The sequence below is a fragment of the Equus przewalskii genome, chromosome 10 (assembly GCF_037783145.1).
Source record: "Equus przewalskii isolate Varuska chromosome 10, EquPr2, whole genome shotgun sequence".
NCBI classification, from domain to species: Eukaryota; Metazoa; Chordata; class Mammalia; order Perissodactyla; family Equidae; genus Equus; species Equus przewalskii.
Genome location: NC_091840.1, coordinates 35,268,885 through 35,288,302, shown reverse-complemented (window position 1 = coordinate 35,288,302; position 19,418 = coordinate 35,268,885). Strand labels below are relative to the sequence as shown.

At 37.8% G+C, this 19,418-nt stretch overlaps 1 protein-coding gene across 1 annotated transcript in view; it reads left to right on the top strand.

Annotated features, from left to right (window-relative positions):
- Positions 1 to 17,328, top strand: part of PPM1D (protein phosphatase, Mg2+/Mn2+ dependent 1D) — a 53,893-nt gene extending 36,565 nt beyond the window's left edge. The window contains exons 5-7 of the mRNA XM_070562388.1: positions 5,061 to 5,251; positions 10,939 to 11,181; positions 15,856 to 17,328. Coding sequence (XP_070418489.1) covers positions 5,061 to 5,251; positions 10,939 to 11,181; positions 15,856 to 16,413 — 992 coding nt within the window. The 3' untranslated portion in view covers positions 16,414 to 17,328. The remainder of the gene's footprint in view (positions 1 to 5,060; positions 5,252 to 10,938; positions 11,182 to 15,855) is intronic.
- The last annotated feature ends 2,090 nt before the right edge of the window (positions 17,329 to 19,418 follow it).

Sequence of the window (19,418 nt, the reverse complement as noted above, 5' to 3'; positions counted from 1 at the left end):
TAAGTTTGCACATTCCACTTCTCGGTGACCCGGGGTTCACAGGTTCAAATCCCGGGTGTGGACATGGCACCACTTGGCAAAAGCCATGCTGTGGTAGACATCCCACGTATAAAGTAGAGGAAGGTGGGCACGGATGTTAGCTCAAGCCCAGTCTTCCTCAGCAAAAAGAGGAGGATTGGCAGTAGTTAGCTCAGGGCTAATCTTCCTCAAAAAAAAAAAGAAAGAAAGAAAGCATGCTCTATGATCGCCATCAACTGAATGCACTTGTGTCCAAAGCATTTGATTCTTGGTAGAACGTTGCATGTAAAATGTTTATAAGAAGGTATTTTTCCTTCATGAGGAGAAATTCCCACATGAGATTCATATATTCTAGACTTTGTTTCTTTGGTCTGGAAAGCTTAAATTTATATGGCTGGATCCCAGTATATCCAATCATAATTCACATTATCATTTTCACGAATGACATACTTCACCCACATGCTGGCTGCTATGTGCCACAGGAGCAAGCAGAAAATGTACTGAAACCAGAAGAAAGGTGTCTTTCTCTTCTGGTATCCCTCCAGTGCCCCTATTGAGGACAAAAGGGAAATGGCCATTGAGCAGGAGACCAACCACATCTGACACAAGGTCTAAGCCCTCTGCCTTCAGTATGTGCAGGAATGACAGTCTGTAATCCTATTTTGGTGTACAAACACTAAACCAATGATAAAAATTCTTAGTTCAAAGCCCAGTTCCCATCCTTACTCATTTCATCTCGGAGAAAGCCATGTAGAGTCTCCGAACTGGTAAATTAAGGGAACTGGCTGTATCATATGTTTCTAAAGCTGGCTATGAATATGAATCTTCTGGCAAGTTTGTTAAAAATTCAAATTCTAGGGACTTTTACTAGCAAATTTAAAGCAACTTGAGCGTCAGAACAATAATAATAGGAATAAATTTAAACATCTTGAGGGAAAAAAAATAATCTATAAATCCATACTGATACTAAAAAGATAAAGAGGTATAGAGAAGAATGGAAAGCTCTTCTTTAGAAAAGACAGGTAGGGGCTGGCCCAGTGGTGTAGTGGTTAAGTTCATGTGCTCTGCTTAGGCAGCCTGGGGTTTGCCCCTTTGGATCCTGGGCATGGACCTACACCACTCATCAAGCCATGCTATGGCAGCATCCCACATAGAAGAACTGGAAGGACTTACAACTAGGACATATGATTACGTATTGGGGCTTTGGGGAGGAGAAAAAAAAAGAAAAAAGATAACTAGTAAGTATTGTTAGAGTGTTCTAATTCTAACAGTTTACAACCATTCTAGTAACAGTTGATTTGTGCAAGGATAACCAGTGGATGCTAAAATGTGGCATATTTTGGTGGAGAGCAGGAAATTTCATAGTCTCAAACTCACCCTATGGATTACTTAATTACAAAAAGAAAAAGGCACCTTTCTAGTGCTGGTAGACAGCACTTTAACCAAATGATCAAGCTTGGTATTGCCAATAATGGGACGTACTGACACCTTGTGCCTCCTAATGTGATAAACTGAGAAGGACACAACTTCAGCAATGTAATGTTCTGGCCAAAAAAAGTTTAACCTGAACACAAACCTTTATATGTAATGTGAGAGCATGAGGAAACAATGAGACAAATCCAAATTGAGTCACTCTGCAAAATAACTGGCTTGAGACTTTTCACAATTGTCAGTATCATAAATGACAACAATGAACCAAGAAACCGAGAGAACTGTTCTGGGTTAAAAACGATTAAAAATATGATAATTAGATGCAATGAATGATCCTTGAGTGGTCCTGGATATTAAAAAAGTATTATTGGGATTACTGGGGAAATTTGAACATGGAATTTATATTACACAATACTGTATCAATACGAAATTTCCTGAGTATGGTTATATAGGAGAACATCCTCATGCTTACGAGATAAATGCTGGAAGTATTAATATTTACAGGTGAAGTGTCTTGATGTCTGTAACCTAGTCTCAGATGGCTCATCGAATAGATAAAACCATCTCTGTCCACTAATGGCAAGACTCTTTATATAGAAAATCTCAAAGAATCTCCAAAAAAGCTACTAGAATTAGTAAGTGAACTCAACAAGGTCACAAGATCCAAATTCAGTGTACACCGTCAGTCATATTTTTATGTACTAGAAATAAGCAATTCAAAATTGAAATTTAAGTATCATTTATAACTGCACAAAAAACATGAATACTTAGGTAAAATTGTAATGCAGTATGTTCGAGATTTGTATGCTGAAAACTATAAAACACTGATGAAAGAAATCAAAGACCTAAATAGAGATGCACCATGTTCTTGGATTGGGAGAATCCGAGTAACAATAACAATATTGTTATTGTTAAGGTGGCATTTCTTTCCAAGCTGATCTATAGATTGAGGGCAATCCCAATCAAAACTCAGAGTTTTAGAAATTTAAGTTAGGAGAAATAGGCTCTTCTTCTGGGAATGTATTGAGGTTTAGTGAGAATGAAAGAAACAGCGATTGGGAAGATATTAGGGACTAGTGATTTAGGAGTTGTCACTGAAAGAGTAATTCTTACAGTTACAAGCCTACCTTGAGAGAATGACTTGCCAAAGGAGTGTGCATAGTTGCTTGACATAGCCATCCCTAGAAGGATCCATGAGAGCAATAGGGAACAGCCTAAGTGGAGAACTGGGAAGGACAGGAATGGGAAGGGAGATTGTTTTACTGTATATCTTTTTGTATCTTCTGGTTTTTTGTACCATGTGCATGTATTACCTATTCAAATAAATAACTTATTTAAAAATATTTTCAAATTTATATAGATACTAATGTTAGTTTATATGTGAGACACTGTGACCCTTCTTCAAGGTCGTATAATCTGCAATAGATCGAAAATTTTAATTTGTTTTTTCACCTGTATTTTAACTTTAGACATACTAGGGAATTCTGCTTTATATAAATTTATGTTCTTTCTTGGAGTGTCAATATTAATCCCCCAAAATGGGAAAAAACTGCTTTTGAAAGCTTTTAACATCACTTATGAACTGTGTAATTGCTGCCTTATTATTTATCTTAACTGTTTCCATGTTCATTTTTATAATTTCATCAACCAAGGAGTTTTTTTTTGCTGGTTATAAAGAAGTAAATATGTCTTTGTAAGCCAACTTAGACTATAATTAGCTTTTAGTGGTCATGTGTGTTCTCTTTTGCCACTGAAGGATGAATTGCCCCTTTCAAGAGGCTGATTTAGCAATGAGTTTTGCTATTTTGAAGTGGAATAATTGATTTGAATTATTCTTTCCTTGGCCTCTGAGCATGTTTGAATTGGCCAGTATTTCTGACGGCTGGTAATGGGGAAGTTCAAATAAGGAAGGGAAAAGACAAAGAGCTTCCTCTTGTTGTTTAGCAAAAAGTCGGACCTGCCGAAAGGAGGCAAAAATGATTTACCCTCTTCTCTGAAAACTTTTTGCTTTTAATTTAGACCTTTCCCCAAAGTACTTCACAATAAACAAGAGAGGCAGAAATTAATATTTTCTCCTTTCTGTCTTCTCCTTCCCCAATTTTGGGGAGCAAAAAAAACGTTTATATTGTTCCACTTACTTTGTCTTATGTATCACAGAAGAGTGGATGGTTTCAATAAATTGGTTTTTTTTCTGTTTCTGTTTTATTGATCTTTTTGTTGGCCTGAGTCAACTCAAAGTTCTTTTCTGTTGAACATTTTGAGGTTTATATCTAGTAGGTCTAAAAGGCAGGAGTTTAGGCATTGTTTTATATGTAGCTAATTAAGAAGGAGGATAACTATGTAAGAAAATTCTTTTTCTGGCTCACTGATAGGGTGAACTATTGATCTCCAAAGACTGGTCATATGGTAGATTAAGAGCATAAAAATGCTCATTTTTAGCTCTAGAATTTTATTCCAAGTGACTGGCACTCATTCTGTAAGTTTTGATATAGGCACTTTCTTGACCTACAGGTTAACAGGCAGTTTGCTCCTCTTTGTAGAGCAGGTCCCACCCTGCCCCCCTTCTCTTTTCTTCACAATTATGTAGGTTGGTCTTGGCACTTTGCTCTTCCATATACATTTTAGAATCAGCGTGTCGAATTCTACAAAAATCTTTTTGGGATTTTGGTTGGAATTACATTGACTTTATAGGTTATTTTTGGAAGAATTAACATTTTTATAATATGGTCTTTTTTTTTTTAAGATTTTATTTTTTTCCTTTTTCTCCCCAAAGCCCCCCGGTACATAGTTCTATATTCTTCATTGTGGGTCCCTCTAGTTGTGGCATGTGGGACGCCGCCTCAGGGTGGTCTGATGAGCAGTGCCATGTCCGCGCCCAGGATTCGAACCGACAAAACACTGGGCCGCCTGCAGCGGAGCGCGCGAACTTAACCACTCGGCCACGGGGCCAGCCCCCTAATATTAAGTCTTTATCTATGAATATAGTTTATTTATCCATTTATTTTTTATATAGTCTTTTTAATGTTTTGGAAGCTAATTGTATAATCTTCTCCATAAAAGACTTGCACGCCTTTTGTTAAATTCATTTCTAAGTACCTTACATTTGGTAAACTGTTGTAAATGGAATTGTTTAAAATTTTAATTTTCTATTTCTTGCTACTAAATAGAAATATAGTTGACTTTTATATATTGGGTTTCTATTTAACAACTTTGCTAAATGGTCCTATTTTGATAATTTATCCAATTTCCTTTTTGTTTTTCATATAGAAATAAAATTGTCTGCAAATAATGATAGTTTTAGTTTCTTCTTGTCAATTCATATATCTGATGTATTTTTACTGTCTTGCTAAGCTGGGAAGGACCTCCGGTATAGTATTGAAAGAGAAGTAGTGATAGAAGGCATACTTTTATCAAGTTAAGGGAGTTACCTTTTATTTCTAGTTTGCTAGGAGTTTTTTTTTTTTAATGTATAGCATGATGTATTTTGAAAGTTATTAAATGCTTTTCTGCATTTATTGTGTTGAACATCTAGATTTCCTCCTAAATGTGTTGCTGTGATATTATTAGCTTGGAAATAATATTTCTTGCTGCTTCTGCTCCCTGCCCCCCAGGAGATTTGTGGAGCTATGATTTCTTCAGCGGTGAGTTTGTGGTATCACCTGAACCAGACACAAGTGTCCACACTCTTGACCCCCAGAAGCACAAGTATATCATCTTGGGGAGTGATGGGCTTTGGAATATGATTCCACCTCAAGATGCCATCTCAATGTGCCAGGACCAAGAGGAGAAAAAATACTTGATGGTGAGCAAGTAACTCAATAATTTGATATTATTGTCTACACATTGTTGTGGTACTTTTGTCAGGGGTCTTGATTATGAACTATGGATATTCACCTTGAGCAGATTTTTGTATTTGGCTGGCTCTATAAATGGGTGAAACATAGATGTTGCAGCTCATTAAGGGAATGAGACAGGAAATAAGTAAATGAAACTAGATAACAAAACACAAACACTGACTTCATTATGAACAGCCCTTGACTTTACAGGCCTTTGAAACCTCGCCAACTCTGTTTTTAAAAAAATAGAGATGTAATTCACATACCATAAAATTTACCCTTTTTAAAAAAATGTATAATTCGGTGGTTCTTAAAGTATGTTCTCAAAGTTATGCAACCATCTCCACTATCTAATTCCAGAACGCTTTTATCACTGTCCCCCAACAAACTCTATAACCATTAGCAATCATTCACTATCTCCTAGTACTGCCAACCCCTGGCAACCACTAATCTTTCTGTGTCTATTTATTTGCCTCTTTTGGGTATTTCATATAAATGAGATCATCCAATATGTGGCCTTTTGTGTCTGACTTCTTTCACTTAAGTGTAATGTTTTTAAGGCTCATCCATGTTGCTTGTATCAGCACTTTATTCCTTTTTATGGACTGAATTATTTTCCATTGATAGATATACCACATCTCATTTATCCATCCATTCATCAATTGATGGATATTTGAGTTGTTTGTACTTTTTGGCTATTATGCATTGACACTACTATGAACATTCATATACAAGTTTTTCTGTAGACATGTTTTCAGTACTCTTAGGTGTATACCTAGGAGTGGAATTGCTGGATCACATAGTAACTGTATGTCACCTGTCCTTTTTTTAGTCAGTTGCAAACCTAGAAACAACCATCTGTGGGAAAATCCTTTTCTTTCCTTCCTGACTTCCTTGAAGATTGATTTCCTCTTTATTCTGAGCAATGACAAAGTAAGGAGAATTGGAAGAGTGCAGTGTTGTTGAAGGCAAGGAAAGAGAGTTTTGGGGTAGTATAGGCATAACCTCATTTTATTGCACTGCACTTTATTGCACTTCACAGACAGTGTTTTTTTTACAAGACCCTCCACCAGCAAAAAGGTTACAACTTGCTGAAGGCTCAGCTGATGGTTAACATTTTTAGCAATAGTTTTTATGATTAAGGTATGCACATTGTTCTTTTTAGACATAATGCTATTTCATACTTAATAGACTACAGTATAGTGTAAACATAACTTTTATGTGCACTAGGAAACCAAAAAATTCATGTGACTCACTTTATTATGTATACTCGCTTTATTGCGGTGGTCTGGAACTAAACCTGTAATATCTCCAAGGTGTGCCTGTAGTCAGCAATGTCAAATTCTGCAAACAAGTAGAGGCAGATAGATGAGAACAGGGTATTGAGTTTTACAGTTAGGACCTTCTTCTTGACCTTCAAGGATGAAGAGTTTTGGTTGAAGTGATGAGGGCATGAGGAGATTAGAAGTAGAAAGAGTGCTTTGTGAGCCCAGGAATAGATGTAGTGAATGTTCAGGAAGACAAGGGAGTGTGCCATTGTTAGCTTGAAAAAGTAGGGAGAGTCTTGAAAGTGGTTTTGTAGCCTTAAGAGAAAGATTGACAATTCAAGAGAAATAAGAGATAATTGATAGAATGAAGGTCCAGAACACATGGAAGTAACTGGGCTCAGTGGCTCAAAGGACATGATCTTTCTCTAAGATGGGAGGAATGGTAAAATGGAATATTTTCAAGTGAAAAAGAGGCAAAATAAAAGAACTTGTATTAATTTCCCTTGATTCATTCACTCAACTAACATATTAGGTACTAGATACAGGGGATACAAAGGTAAATAGGATATAGTCCTTGCTCAGCATTTACCATATTATTACAAATAGGATATATAAATCACTATCAATACCATTTGATTGTAAGTTGTTTAAAGGTAAGAGTTATGTCTTGATTCGTTTTTGCAACCTCAGGGCTATCGTGTTGCATTTTGTCAGTCACATCAGATGTAGAACAAAGGTTAAATAAAATAAAGACTGTTTTGTCTCTTGGATTTAGAATTCCTTAATGATTGGGATTGGGAGAACCTATTCATAAACAGCAAAGTGGTTTTCTTTTCTTTTTTTGAGGAAGATTAGCCCTGAGGTAACTGTTGCCAATCCTCCTCTTTTTGCTGAGGAAGACTAGCCCTGAGCTAACATCCGTGCCCATCTTCCTCTACGTTATATGTCGGACGCCTACCACAACATGATGTGCCAGGCAGTGCCATGCCCCAACCTGGCATCTGAACCGGCAACCCCTGGGCCACCAAAACGAAACGTGCGCACTTAACCACTGTGCCACTGGGCCGGCCCCCACAAAGTGGTTTTAAAATGAGTGTTGAAGGAAGCATCATATAACAATAATTAGAAGCCATGTTATGAGAACTGAGAGGGAGAAGATAGGAAATTTGGGAAGAATGCATAAGGAAGTGTTATGGACAAGAATGATATTTGACCAAGTCTTAAAGATGGGGTTGAATTTACCAGGCCAGCCCCGAGAGGGTTAATTTTGATGAGTGGAGTCATAGTTACAGGGTCTGTCTCCACCTCTTCACATGTTGATTCTTATTGCCAGTATAACTGATTTGATTTTTATTAATGGATCTATTAGGCTTCCTATTTGGAGGCTGCTGTTAATTCTTTTTTTTCTCCTGAAGCTCCAGTGAATAGTTGTATATTCTAGTTCTAAATCCTTCTAGCTCTTCTATGTGAGCTGCCACCACAGCATGGCTACTGACAGACGAGTGGTGTGGTTCTGCGCCCAGGAACTGAACCCAGGCCACTGAAGCAGAGCGTGCCGAACTTTAACTGCTAGGCCATCAGGGCTGGCTCTCTGCCATTATATTCTAAATGAGAAATTTTGTAAGCTTGTTCTAAGGCAGCAGTGGTAAAAAAAAAAACAACAGCAGCAACATATGCACACAAGAGCAAAAGAAATGCGTGAGTGGCAGAATGGACAGAACTTGGGTTTTTAAGGAGGGAGAGTATGATGACACCCAAATTTCTCACTGGTGACTGGTAGTTCTTATCAAGAAGAAACGCATTATTTTGGGGGAGAGGGAAGGTAATTAGTTCAGATGTACGCATGTTGACTTGGAGGTGCCTCTGGTTCATCTAGATAGATATTTGAGAGAGAAGCCTGGAAATACTAAATTTGAGTGTTAACAGTGTTAGGTAAAGCTGTGACAATTTACAAGATCATCTCGTGAGACTGTGTGGTAGAAGAAAAGGACACAGTATTGGGGGGCTCATGTCAGCAGAATCAGTGAGCTGAGGGAATAGTGCAGGTCAGGCAGTGGGAATGGCTTATGTAGATTCTTTTTATTGAGCTTTGTGAGGAAAGGAAACAGGTCATACTGAAGAAGTAGAAGGTAGAGGAGTCCTTCAGCGAGGTCTCAGTGAGCTAGTGTTTGGAGAGTGATGAATGTGTGTGCTGGGGAATGTGATAGACTCAGGAATTAGAGATTGGTGCTGCCTTTCATCAGCTGTGAGGTGCATATTTTTTCGCTTAACATCTCTGAAATTGGAATGATTTTTCTGATTGATGGCATAGTGTATTACAGTTCAAGTGACAGTATTTTTTCTTTGTTTAGTGGCCCATAAAATGATGCTCTCATAACCCAAGGCTCATGGTATTCCACATTAAAAAAAATTCACTGCTGAAAAGCAAACTATATAAGTAAATGATCCACTATGAAGAAAATGAGCTAACTGATCCACTCAAATCATAAAAAGGACATTGGAGTAAAACTCCAAAAGAGGAGGATGAAAATAATAAAGAACAGAAACTAATGACATAGATCCACAAAACCCAGAAGTAGTTCTTTAAAAAGATAAACAAAGGCATTATCTTTCTAGAACAAGCAAAAAGCACAAAAAGAAGTGGAGTGGACATAGCTACACTTAAAAATAGAGATTTTTTTTTGCCTCATAATAATAAAACAACTTCATGGTAATTAATTTGATAAATGAGAAAGGTTATTTAGAAAAGTATAAAATACTAATATTGACTTATGAAGGAATAAAAAGCTTTAATCAATTGTAACCATAAAATCAGTTGAATTGGTTTTAAAATATACCTACAAAAACAAACATTAGGCAAATTGTAGCAAATACTGAAGGAACGGGTAAATCCATATGTTATAAAAAAGTTTCAGAAAATAGAATATAGAAAGGCTGCTCCAAGCTTTACTATGGGATTAGTACCTTTGTTTTATGATACTAGTAAATCTTTTTTTTTTTTTTTGGGGGGGGGGGAAGATTAGCCCTGAGCTAACTACTGCCAGTCCTCCTCTTTTTGCCGAGGAAGCCTGGCCCTGAGCTAACGTCCATGCCCATCTTCCTCTACTTTATATCTGGGACGGCTACCGCAGCATGGCGTGCCAAGCAGTGCCATGTCCACACCCGGGATCCGAACCAGCGAACCCCTAGCTGCAGAGAAGCGGAATGTGCGAACTTAACCGCTGTGCCACCGGGCCGGCCCCCAGACACTAGTAAATCTTGATAATAAAATTGCACAGAAAAGATAAGAGAAAGGAAAAAAAATCAATGGTAAAAAAAAATCATTACAAAATGGTACCTATATCTTGGTATTGTAAGGATGGCTTAATATTGGGGTTTTAAACACAGCAGCTGAGAGGAGTTATCTGCAGGTTGCCATCATTAATGTGTTCGAATACTGTAATATGTCCACAATCAGACAACCCCAAATAAAGATAATTCCCTGTTTACCCAAGGAAAGGATGAAAAAAACTCCAGTTCTTTATCCAGTTTGAATATATAAACTTCAGGAGTATAGATGAAAGCCAAATGACTTATAGTACATTATATATTATTTTATCTAGTGCTTACAGTTTTATAGTATATGCTATGATTCTAGGTGCTTTTGCCATAGACATCTTTGCCACAAGCATTTTCGCCACGTAACTGATTGGCTGTAAGGCAATTTTGCCGTAAAAATAAACTAACGAAAAGTAAAGGGGCCAGCCTGGTGGCATAGCGGTTGGGTTCACACCCTCCACTTCAGCAGCCCGGGGTTGCCGGTTTGGATCCCAGGTGCCGACCTGCGCACCGCTTATTGAGCCATGCTGTGGCATTTGTCCCACATGTAAAGCGGAGGAAGATAGGCACAGGTGTTAGCTCAGAGCTAGTCTTGCTCAAAAAAAAGAAAGAAAAAGGAAAGAGGGACATTAAAAAGGACATCATGAAACATGAAAAAGGAGTAACAAACTTAAAACGACTTTATTGTTTTTTTTGGCTTGTTGACTCTCTCTTCATTTGGCATCCATTGCACTTTTTTTTCTGCTAAAATTTCTTCCTTCATTAAGAGAGGTGTCAGTTTCCAAATACTAGGGTGCATATCTGTAACTGAGCTTTGTGTTGTGTTGTGAAAAGCCTCCTACAGATGGTCCCTGAATTTAACCACAGGTTAAGGCCTTGTTTTATTATTTTTTTAAATTTAGAGCAATACTGTTTTAACGTCGTTTTGGGGACTGTGAATAATGTTTGGAATTTTGGAAATTTAATTTATTTAGGCCGTATTAAACACCTGATTTTTAGTTTGATACATATAGTGGTGACTTAATCTGAGTTGTTAACCTTCCTTCTCTTTGTTCTTTTAAATACAGGGTGAGCACAGACAATCTTGTGCCAAAATGCTTGTGAATCGAGCACTGGGCCGCTGGAGGCAGCGTATGCTTCGAGCAGACAATACTAGTGCCATAGTGATCTGCATCTCTCCAGGAGTGGACAGTCGGGGAAACTTCACCAATGAAGATGAGCTCTATCTGAACCTGACTGATAGCCCTTCCTATAATAGTCAGGAAACCTCAGTGATGGCTCCTTCCCCCTGTTCTACACCACCAGTCAAGGTATATAGTTCTATAGTATTTAAGTTGTTTTAGTAGACAGAATGTCTTTGGTTCATGTTGCCTGGAAACAGTTTTCAGATTCTTTATGTAATGGGACTTTCGATTTGAACTAGGTTCAAAAAAGTGGTGGCTCTTTGTCATGTGACTATCATCAGTGAGCCATCTTCACGTTGGTACTAATCTGAATGCCAGCTGTATGTACAGCACCTAGTAGGAAGGTGATTGGATGTGGCTCCTGAAGATTATTAACAGAATTAATGTTTGATCTTCTTCTAATCCTATGAACATTGGTAAAGCATTTAAAAGTTTGTGAAGCACTTTCATATATGGTATTTCATTTGAACCTCATAACTCAGAAAAGTAAATAGTTCAGCTGTTATTCCATTTTATGAGTAAGACTGAGAGATTAAGCAAGTTGAACAGGATCATACAGAATCAAGATTGAACTGGACCTTAGGATGTCAGACCTTAGAATTGGTTGTATATTACTACAGATAAGAAACATCATTCCTATTTTTTATCCATGTTGATAATGAAAGAGTTAAAGATATGCTTTGAAATAAACAAATTTAAATAGTACCATATTTCCCTTTTTCTGATTTTATCCCAGTTTTTTCCTACTAAAAATTAGTCATATTGATAACTGCCTTGATATACCAGGCCTTCTGAGAATGTGCTTTCAGAAGACCATTAAAATGGGAAATACAGGGGCTGGCCCAGTGGTGCAGCAGTTAAGTTTGCATGCTCCTCTTTGGCGGCCCAGGGTTCACCAGTTTGGATCCCAGACGCAGACTTACACACTGTTTATCAGGCCATGCTTTAGCAGGCATCCCATATATAAATAGAGGAAGATGGGCACGGACGTTAGCTCAGGGCCAGTCTTCCTCAGCAAAGAGAGGAGGATTCGTGGTGGACGTTAGCTCAGGGCTAATCTTCCTCAAAAAATTTTTTTAAATAAAATGAGAAATATGGTGGATTTTATGTCATGTATTCAAGCAATTTTTAAAGGTACTCAGAGCTACACAGTACAAAGAATTTAATTAATTTTGGGTATTGTGATTCTTATACTCAGCGTTTGGAAATTTACTATTACTGCTTTGCTTTCTTTTACTTCACTTATATATGGCAACCCAATTTTCCTTACTTGGACACTTCATTTAGAAATTGACAAAGTAATATTTTATACTAATTTTCTTAAAATAATTTCTTATTAAAGCTTTCTTTTCTTTGAAAACTCTTGAATGATAATACAGATTGAAACCTTTTAAAGTTCTTCATTCTCCTTTGAAAGTTGTGAAGGAGCTTATGTTCGTTTGAGTATTTTCCTATTTCTGAATTTGATTGTATTACTCTCATGTTCCCTAGTGTATTTGTTTTTTTTGTTGTTTTTTGTGAAGTTATTTTGCGATGCGGAAGAGTGGCTCTGAGCTGACATCTGTGCCAGTCTTCCTCTATTTTGTATATGGAACACTGCCCCAGTTTGGCTTCATGAGTGGTGTGTGGGTCCACGCCTGGGATCTGAACCTGTGAACCTCAGGCCGCGAAGCAGAGTGTGTGAACTTAAACACTGCGCCACTGGGCCAGCCCTCCCCCCCCCCCCAGTGTATTTATATTTGAATAACTGACCTTTAGGCAGAATAGAGAAGGAGACATTAGGGTGGAGGTAAGAGTGAGGGGACAGGAGCCAGTCCAGTGGCACAGCAGTTAAGTTCACACGTTCTGCTTTGGTGGCCTGGGGTTTGCCGGTTAGGATCCTGGGTGCAGGCATATGCACCGCACTGTTTGTCAAGCCGTGCTGTGGCAGGCGTCCCACATATAAAGTAGAGGAGGATGGGCATGGATGTTAGCTCAGGGCCAGTCTTCCTCAGCAAAAAGAGGAGGATTGGCAGCAGATGTTAGCTCAGGGCCAATCTTCCTTAAAGAAAAAAAAAAAAAAAGAGTGAGGGGACAGAGAACATTGTGATATGAATAAGTATTCTTAATATCGATCCCAAGTAAAAATCACTGTGGTCTGCTGATTGGCATTAGTAAAATTGTACATAAATCACACATAAAATATGTTTAAAAATCACTTGTAAAATTCTAAGAAATGAGCAAATAATAATAATAAAGTAAAGAGAAGGAGATTTATATGTGTACTAACTTATATGTAGGCATGGTTATTTGTTAACCAGTTGGTCCCACTTAAATATGGGGAAATATTTAGAGCCATTCAGAATAATTAGTATTGTTGGCTCTAACCTAACAAATAAATAAAGGCAAATAATATAATGACATTTTGGTTAATTTTGAATGGTTTTTAAGACTTACCACATTTTGGGGGCCAGCCCCGTGGCCGACTGGTTAAGTTCACGCGCTCTGCTTTGGTGACCCAGGGTTTCGCCGGTTTGGATCCTGGGCGTGGACATGGCAATGCTCATCAGGCTATGCTGAGGTGGCATCCCACATAGGACAACTAGAAGGACCCACAACTAAAAATACACAACTATGTACCAGGGGGCTTTGGGAAGAAAAAGGAGAAATAAAATCTTTAAAAAACAAGAAAAAGATCACATTTAGACTAGGCATTTGAGACTAGGTTTATTTATCTATAAACATGTCAACTTCTGTTTGAATCTTAATGTAAATCAGTAGTCAGAACTTTGTTTGGGGCCGGATATAGTAGAAGTGCCTCTAAGTGATAGATTACTATGGCACACATTTCCTTCTCCATCTTTTCTTTGGGGCTAACTAAATTTAGCTGTTTTTACAAGCCAAGAGCTATCGGAAGGAGGAATGAGGAAGAGAATTCTTTCAGAAAATTAACACTTAGTTTCAATTGTGTTCTAGGCACAATTTGTAATTAGTTATTTAATGTTGGATTGTAAGATAGATGGAGTGAGAAAGTTGATCTCTGAAGGAGTAAAACTTTCAATGTATTTTTAGGAGGTAATCTCATTATCACAGATGTTTTATGAACATAGAAGGCTTACCAATACAGGTACTTAATGTGGCATGAGTCTAACAAGTTTAAGCAGTTGCCTGTGCTAACAGATGCAATGTATTCCCACAGAATGCCAATAAAAAGAGAAGGAAAAGGAAAAATTCAAGGAGAAAGTGAGGGAAGAAAAGCCAGCGCACTGTAGTGTCAGAATAATAGTCTGTGAATTTAAAAAGGCACAGCACAACAGAAATTACAATAAATTGTGTTAACTCTGAAATTGTCCCATTGTTTTTCTTTTATAAAGGAATTCCATCTAATATCTAACCTTGTTATACATACTAGAGCAATACGGTCTATTCCTATAAATGGCTTGATTAGTACCTTTTTTCTTACGCCTAAATTAGTGATAAGATTGTTTTGCAGTAGGAATCCTTTTATCTAGAGAACTTAGCTGCTGCCTGGTCTTGTTGCAAATCCTTCTTCTATATTAAAGCAGAATGAACTCTGGGTCAGCAATTACGTATGACTAGATACAGCTTTCTGTGGTCAGCAAGAACATACTTGTGAGCAGGGTAGGCATTGGAATCAACCTAATACAGAGGGATAAACTCACATACATACAACTCTTGCTGATATTATTGAAAGCCATATGTAAATATTCTAGAACAGAGACTCTTCTGTTACACTTTGTCAACACTGGTACTTTGAAATAAGGTTGTTGCCTGACATCTAGTCAGCGTTAAAACAGATAAAAATTGGGCTTTCAATAAACCATGCAGTGTAAAATAAATAAATGAACCAATGACCCCAGAAAGAAAGAGTATATTCTTAGTAAAAAAGAGAAGCAGTCTGTTCAGGGCAGTACCAAATTAGGCTTTCTCATCTCCAGTCTCCATTGGACCTAGTCAGTTTGTTTTTTTCAGTAAAGTGTGTTCATGTTTATGGTTAGATTGAAATACTTTTAGATGGCTTGAATTCCCCTTTTTTTACTTCTAGACACATTAAAGGAAATGTTATAAATGTACTTTTATACAGCACGTTTTTGAAAGGTGTTTATTCCTAAGGAATTTTATGTCAGAAGAAGTCCAGATAATATGTCTTCATTTACCATTCTACAAAAGAGTTTGCTTGGACATTTTATTAATATTTTAATAAATTTGATTTGAGAGAAAATGATTGAGGGAAATGTTAGTTATGCACTTGACAGGGAGAGAGCATTTATGCTTAAGCTCTGTCCTTGAGAAACTCCTAAGGCAATGGTTTTGTAAAATATTATTACAATGGAAGATTTGGGTTTGGTAAGAAGAGTGTTCTTGCCAGCCTGAAGATGGGAGGGTATTCTGGGTATATGTAGGCCCAGCCCATTACATCTAAAGGAGTGGTGCATATCTGAATCACCTGTGAAGCTTTTCAAAAACAATACCTGAGAGTTTCCGTGTGATTCTCATTTGTTTAATAGGAGTTGCCCCAGCCATGCTCAGCAGGGTGCCATATGTTCTACTTTGCTCATCACAGACAGCATCTCGTATTTGGGAGAAGGGTGCAAAGCCGTAATCTGGGTTTCCATATGATGTAGCTGCTTTAATGTTGCCCTTCACATTTTCCATACTACTAAATATTCAGAAATGAGAATTTAGAAAGTAGGAAAAAAAATTATCATTTATTCTGATGAAACCCCTTCACCTCCCCAATGGTTAAGCTGAATTCTAGAATAAATTATTTCTTACTTGGTTTACCTTCTTGTTTTTCAGTCACTGGAGGAGGACCCATGGCCAAGGCTGAACTCTAAGGACCATATTCCTGCCCTTGTTCGTAGTAATGCCTTCTCAGAGAATTATTTAGAAGTCCCAGCTGAGATAGCACGAGGGAGTGTGCAGACTGCAGTCATACCCTCAAAAGATCCAGAGCCACTGGAAGAAAATTGCACTAAAGCCCTGACTTTAAGGATACATGATTCTTTGAATAATAGCCTGTCCGTTGGCCTTGTGCCTACCAATTCAACAAACACCATCATGGACCCAAAAAATTTAAAGTTGTCAACTCCAGGTCAGATGAAAGCCCACGAAGTTGAAAGAACCCCTCCAGCAAATTTTAAAAGGACATTAGAAGAGTCCAACTCTGGCCCTCTCATGAGGAAGCACAGACGGGACGGCTTGAGTCGGGGCAGCGGCGCCCAGCCTGCAAGCCTCCCCTCCAGCTCGCAGCGGAAGAGCTCGGGGAAGCTCACCATGAGACGCAGACTTAGGGGGCAGAAGAAAATGGCACATCCTCTGCTTCACCAGCCCAGAAAAACCGTTTGTGTTTGCTGAAACATATCTGGAAAATGGTTCTTCTCCAAACTTAGGTGACAAGAGGGCTGTTTGAAGTTGGTGCCGAAGATGAACTTTTTTTAAGGGGGAAAAATAAAAATAGTATACAGTTTGACTTTTTGGAATTCTACAGTTTTATCCTGGCCTTGTACTTGCTTGTATTATAAATGTGAATTTTATAGATGTTAGGCTATAAGTTGCTGTAAAATGTGTGTAAATTTGTATCCTTTACACAAACTCAGTTCCTTACTCTGATACACAGTAAATATAACAGGGCTAAATGTTTTAAAAAAAATCAAAAGAATCTTTTAGATTCTAGGAATACATTTAAACTTTTTAAAATGCTTATTAAGACATTTGTCTAAGTCACTTGTGATGAAAACTACACAACTTTTTAAAGTAAATTATTAAGCAAACTGGAAAAGTGATGTATTTTCATAGTGACCTGTGTTCCACTTAATGTTTCTTAGAGACAACTAGTGTCTTTTAAAAGTTATTTTGTATTTCTAATTTCATAATTCAGAACTAAATTTTTCATAGAAGCAGAAGTGTTGAGCCATGCTACAGTAGCTGGGTGTTAGTCTCCTTGTCCTAATTAAAATACTATGCAGTATCTCTGATTTCAGTAGCATTTTTAAAAACATTAATCATCAGATACACTCACCAAATCTTTGGAGTAGAAGGAGGCGTGTTTGCCTAAAAAGATGCTCTTCTGAATTATCCCAGATGTTGAGTGGCATTGTTAGTAGTTACCCTCTTCTAGTGTTTGCATAAAATATGTGAAGTTTTTCTTGCTATTTCAATAACGGATGGTGCTGCTAATTCCCAACATTTCTTAAATTATTTTATATATCATACAGTTGTCATTGATTATATGGATATATGTTTGTTCATCTAATAAATCAGTGAACTGTTCCTGATGTTGCTGGATTTTTGTTGTTGGTTTGTTTTAATATAAACTTTGTGTTGGGCCATGATCATGCTTCAGAGTAACAACTTAAAATACATGTAATGTTCATTTTGCACTGTTTTTAATTTTAATTTAGAATACATCAAAACAGACTAACTATCCAACAATAAGAATACAGTTAAGGGGCTGGCTCCGTGGCACAGCGGTTAAGTTCGCACGTTCCACTGCTTCAGTGGCCTGGGCTTCGCCAGTTCAGATCCCAGGTGTGGACATGGCACCACTTGGCATGCCATGCTGTGGTAGGCATCCCACGTAAAAAGTAGAGGAAGGTGGGCATGGATATTAGCTCAGGGCTAATCTTCCTAAAAAAAAAAAAAAGAAATTTTCAAAATTTATTATAAATTTAGAACAAGACCTCTCATTGAGAGATTGAAGAGTTAATTCATGAATTCAGCATTTATTAGGCACCTACAGTATGCTAGGAGCTGCACAATTGGATGCATACCAATTTTCCATAAGATGATTGATTGAGAATTAGTGGTCCTCAGGGCTGGCCCCCTGGCCGAGTGGTTAAGTTCGCACGCTCTGCTGCAGGTGGCCCAGTGTTTCATTGGTTCGAATCCTGGACGCGGACCAGGCCATGCTGAGGCGGCGTCCCACATGCCACAACTAGAAGGACCCACAACGATGAATATACAACTATGTCCTGGGGGGCTTTGGGGAGAAAAAGGAAAAAAAAATCTTAAAAAAAAAAAAAGAATTAGGGGTCCTGGTGAGACGTTAATTGTGGATAGTTTTTAAAAAGGACTTTTGGGGCCCAGTCTGGTGGCATAGTGGTTAAGTTTGTGCACTCTGCTTTGGTGACCCAGGGTTTGCAGGTTTGGATCCTAGCTGCAGACCTACACACCACTCATCAAGCCATGCTGTGGTGGGGTCCCACATACAAAAATAGAAGAAGATTGGCACAGATGTTAGCTCAGGCACAATCTTCCTTAAGCAAAAAGCAGAAGATAGGCAACAGATGTTAGCTCAGGGCCAATCTTCCTCACCAAAACAAAAAATTAAAAAATTAAAAAGATTTTTGGATGTTGAAGAGTTTGTTTTTCAGATCTTTCCCAGATAGAGACATAGCAACTAGCAGACACTTTTGGAGTCAATTTATTGTGAAGAGTCTTTCCATCTTTTAGACCTGTGATACTGTCCTAGCGGCACCAACTGGAAACTTGACAAGTCTGAATGTATATTAAAGAAAAAATCCATTTAGCTACTTCTCACTTTTTTTGCCAGTGGTTGTAAAGAAAATAATCTTGTATCTGTGTGAAATTAAAATTTCCATTTGATTAGTGGATCATGTAATCTTTATTTTTCAAATCAGCATTATGTCAAAATGTCATACATTAATTCCTTCCGAGGTCACCTTATTTTTAGTGCAATAGAGTCCAATTCCATGCCATACTAGTAGCTATTTAACACTGGAAACATTTTTAGTTTGAGATACATAATTGCAAATGCTAGAATCAGCTCTTTTCTGTGTCGGTGTTCCTGGGACTCTGTTTCGGCCTATTCTTTAGGAGTTGTAGATGTTAGCAATCACAAAAAATGTTTGCATGTTTCTATTATTTTTATTTAAATTTTATTTGCCTATGCAACACATAAATCAATAGTATAACCCATGATGGAATATTCTTGTATAAAGTGGTACAATGAAAAAAACCCACCTCAGCCCCCACGGCAGCCAACATTTCCCTCCTTTTTTGTGTGTTCTTTCAGTGATCATCAGTGCATATGCATGTAACTGTATATGTGTTTACCTCTCAATCTTTCATCTTGAAGATTTTTCCATATTGTTCCGTCACAGAGCCTTTTCATTCTTTAGTAGTCTAGTCTGTGGATGTATTACTTACTTAGTGACTTACGCTGTCACTTAAACATGTCCACTGAAAGGAAAACACTTACCTCCTCACACAGTAACTTCTGATGCCAGATGTGTGGATTTTCCTACACCAAGTGGTTCTCTAATTGTCAGCAGACACCAACTGGGTGTCGCACAATACAATTTAGTTCTGACCCTACCTACCTGGAGTTAGCAGGTCAC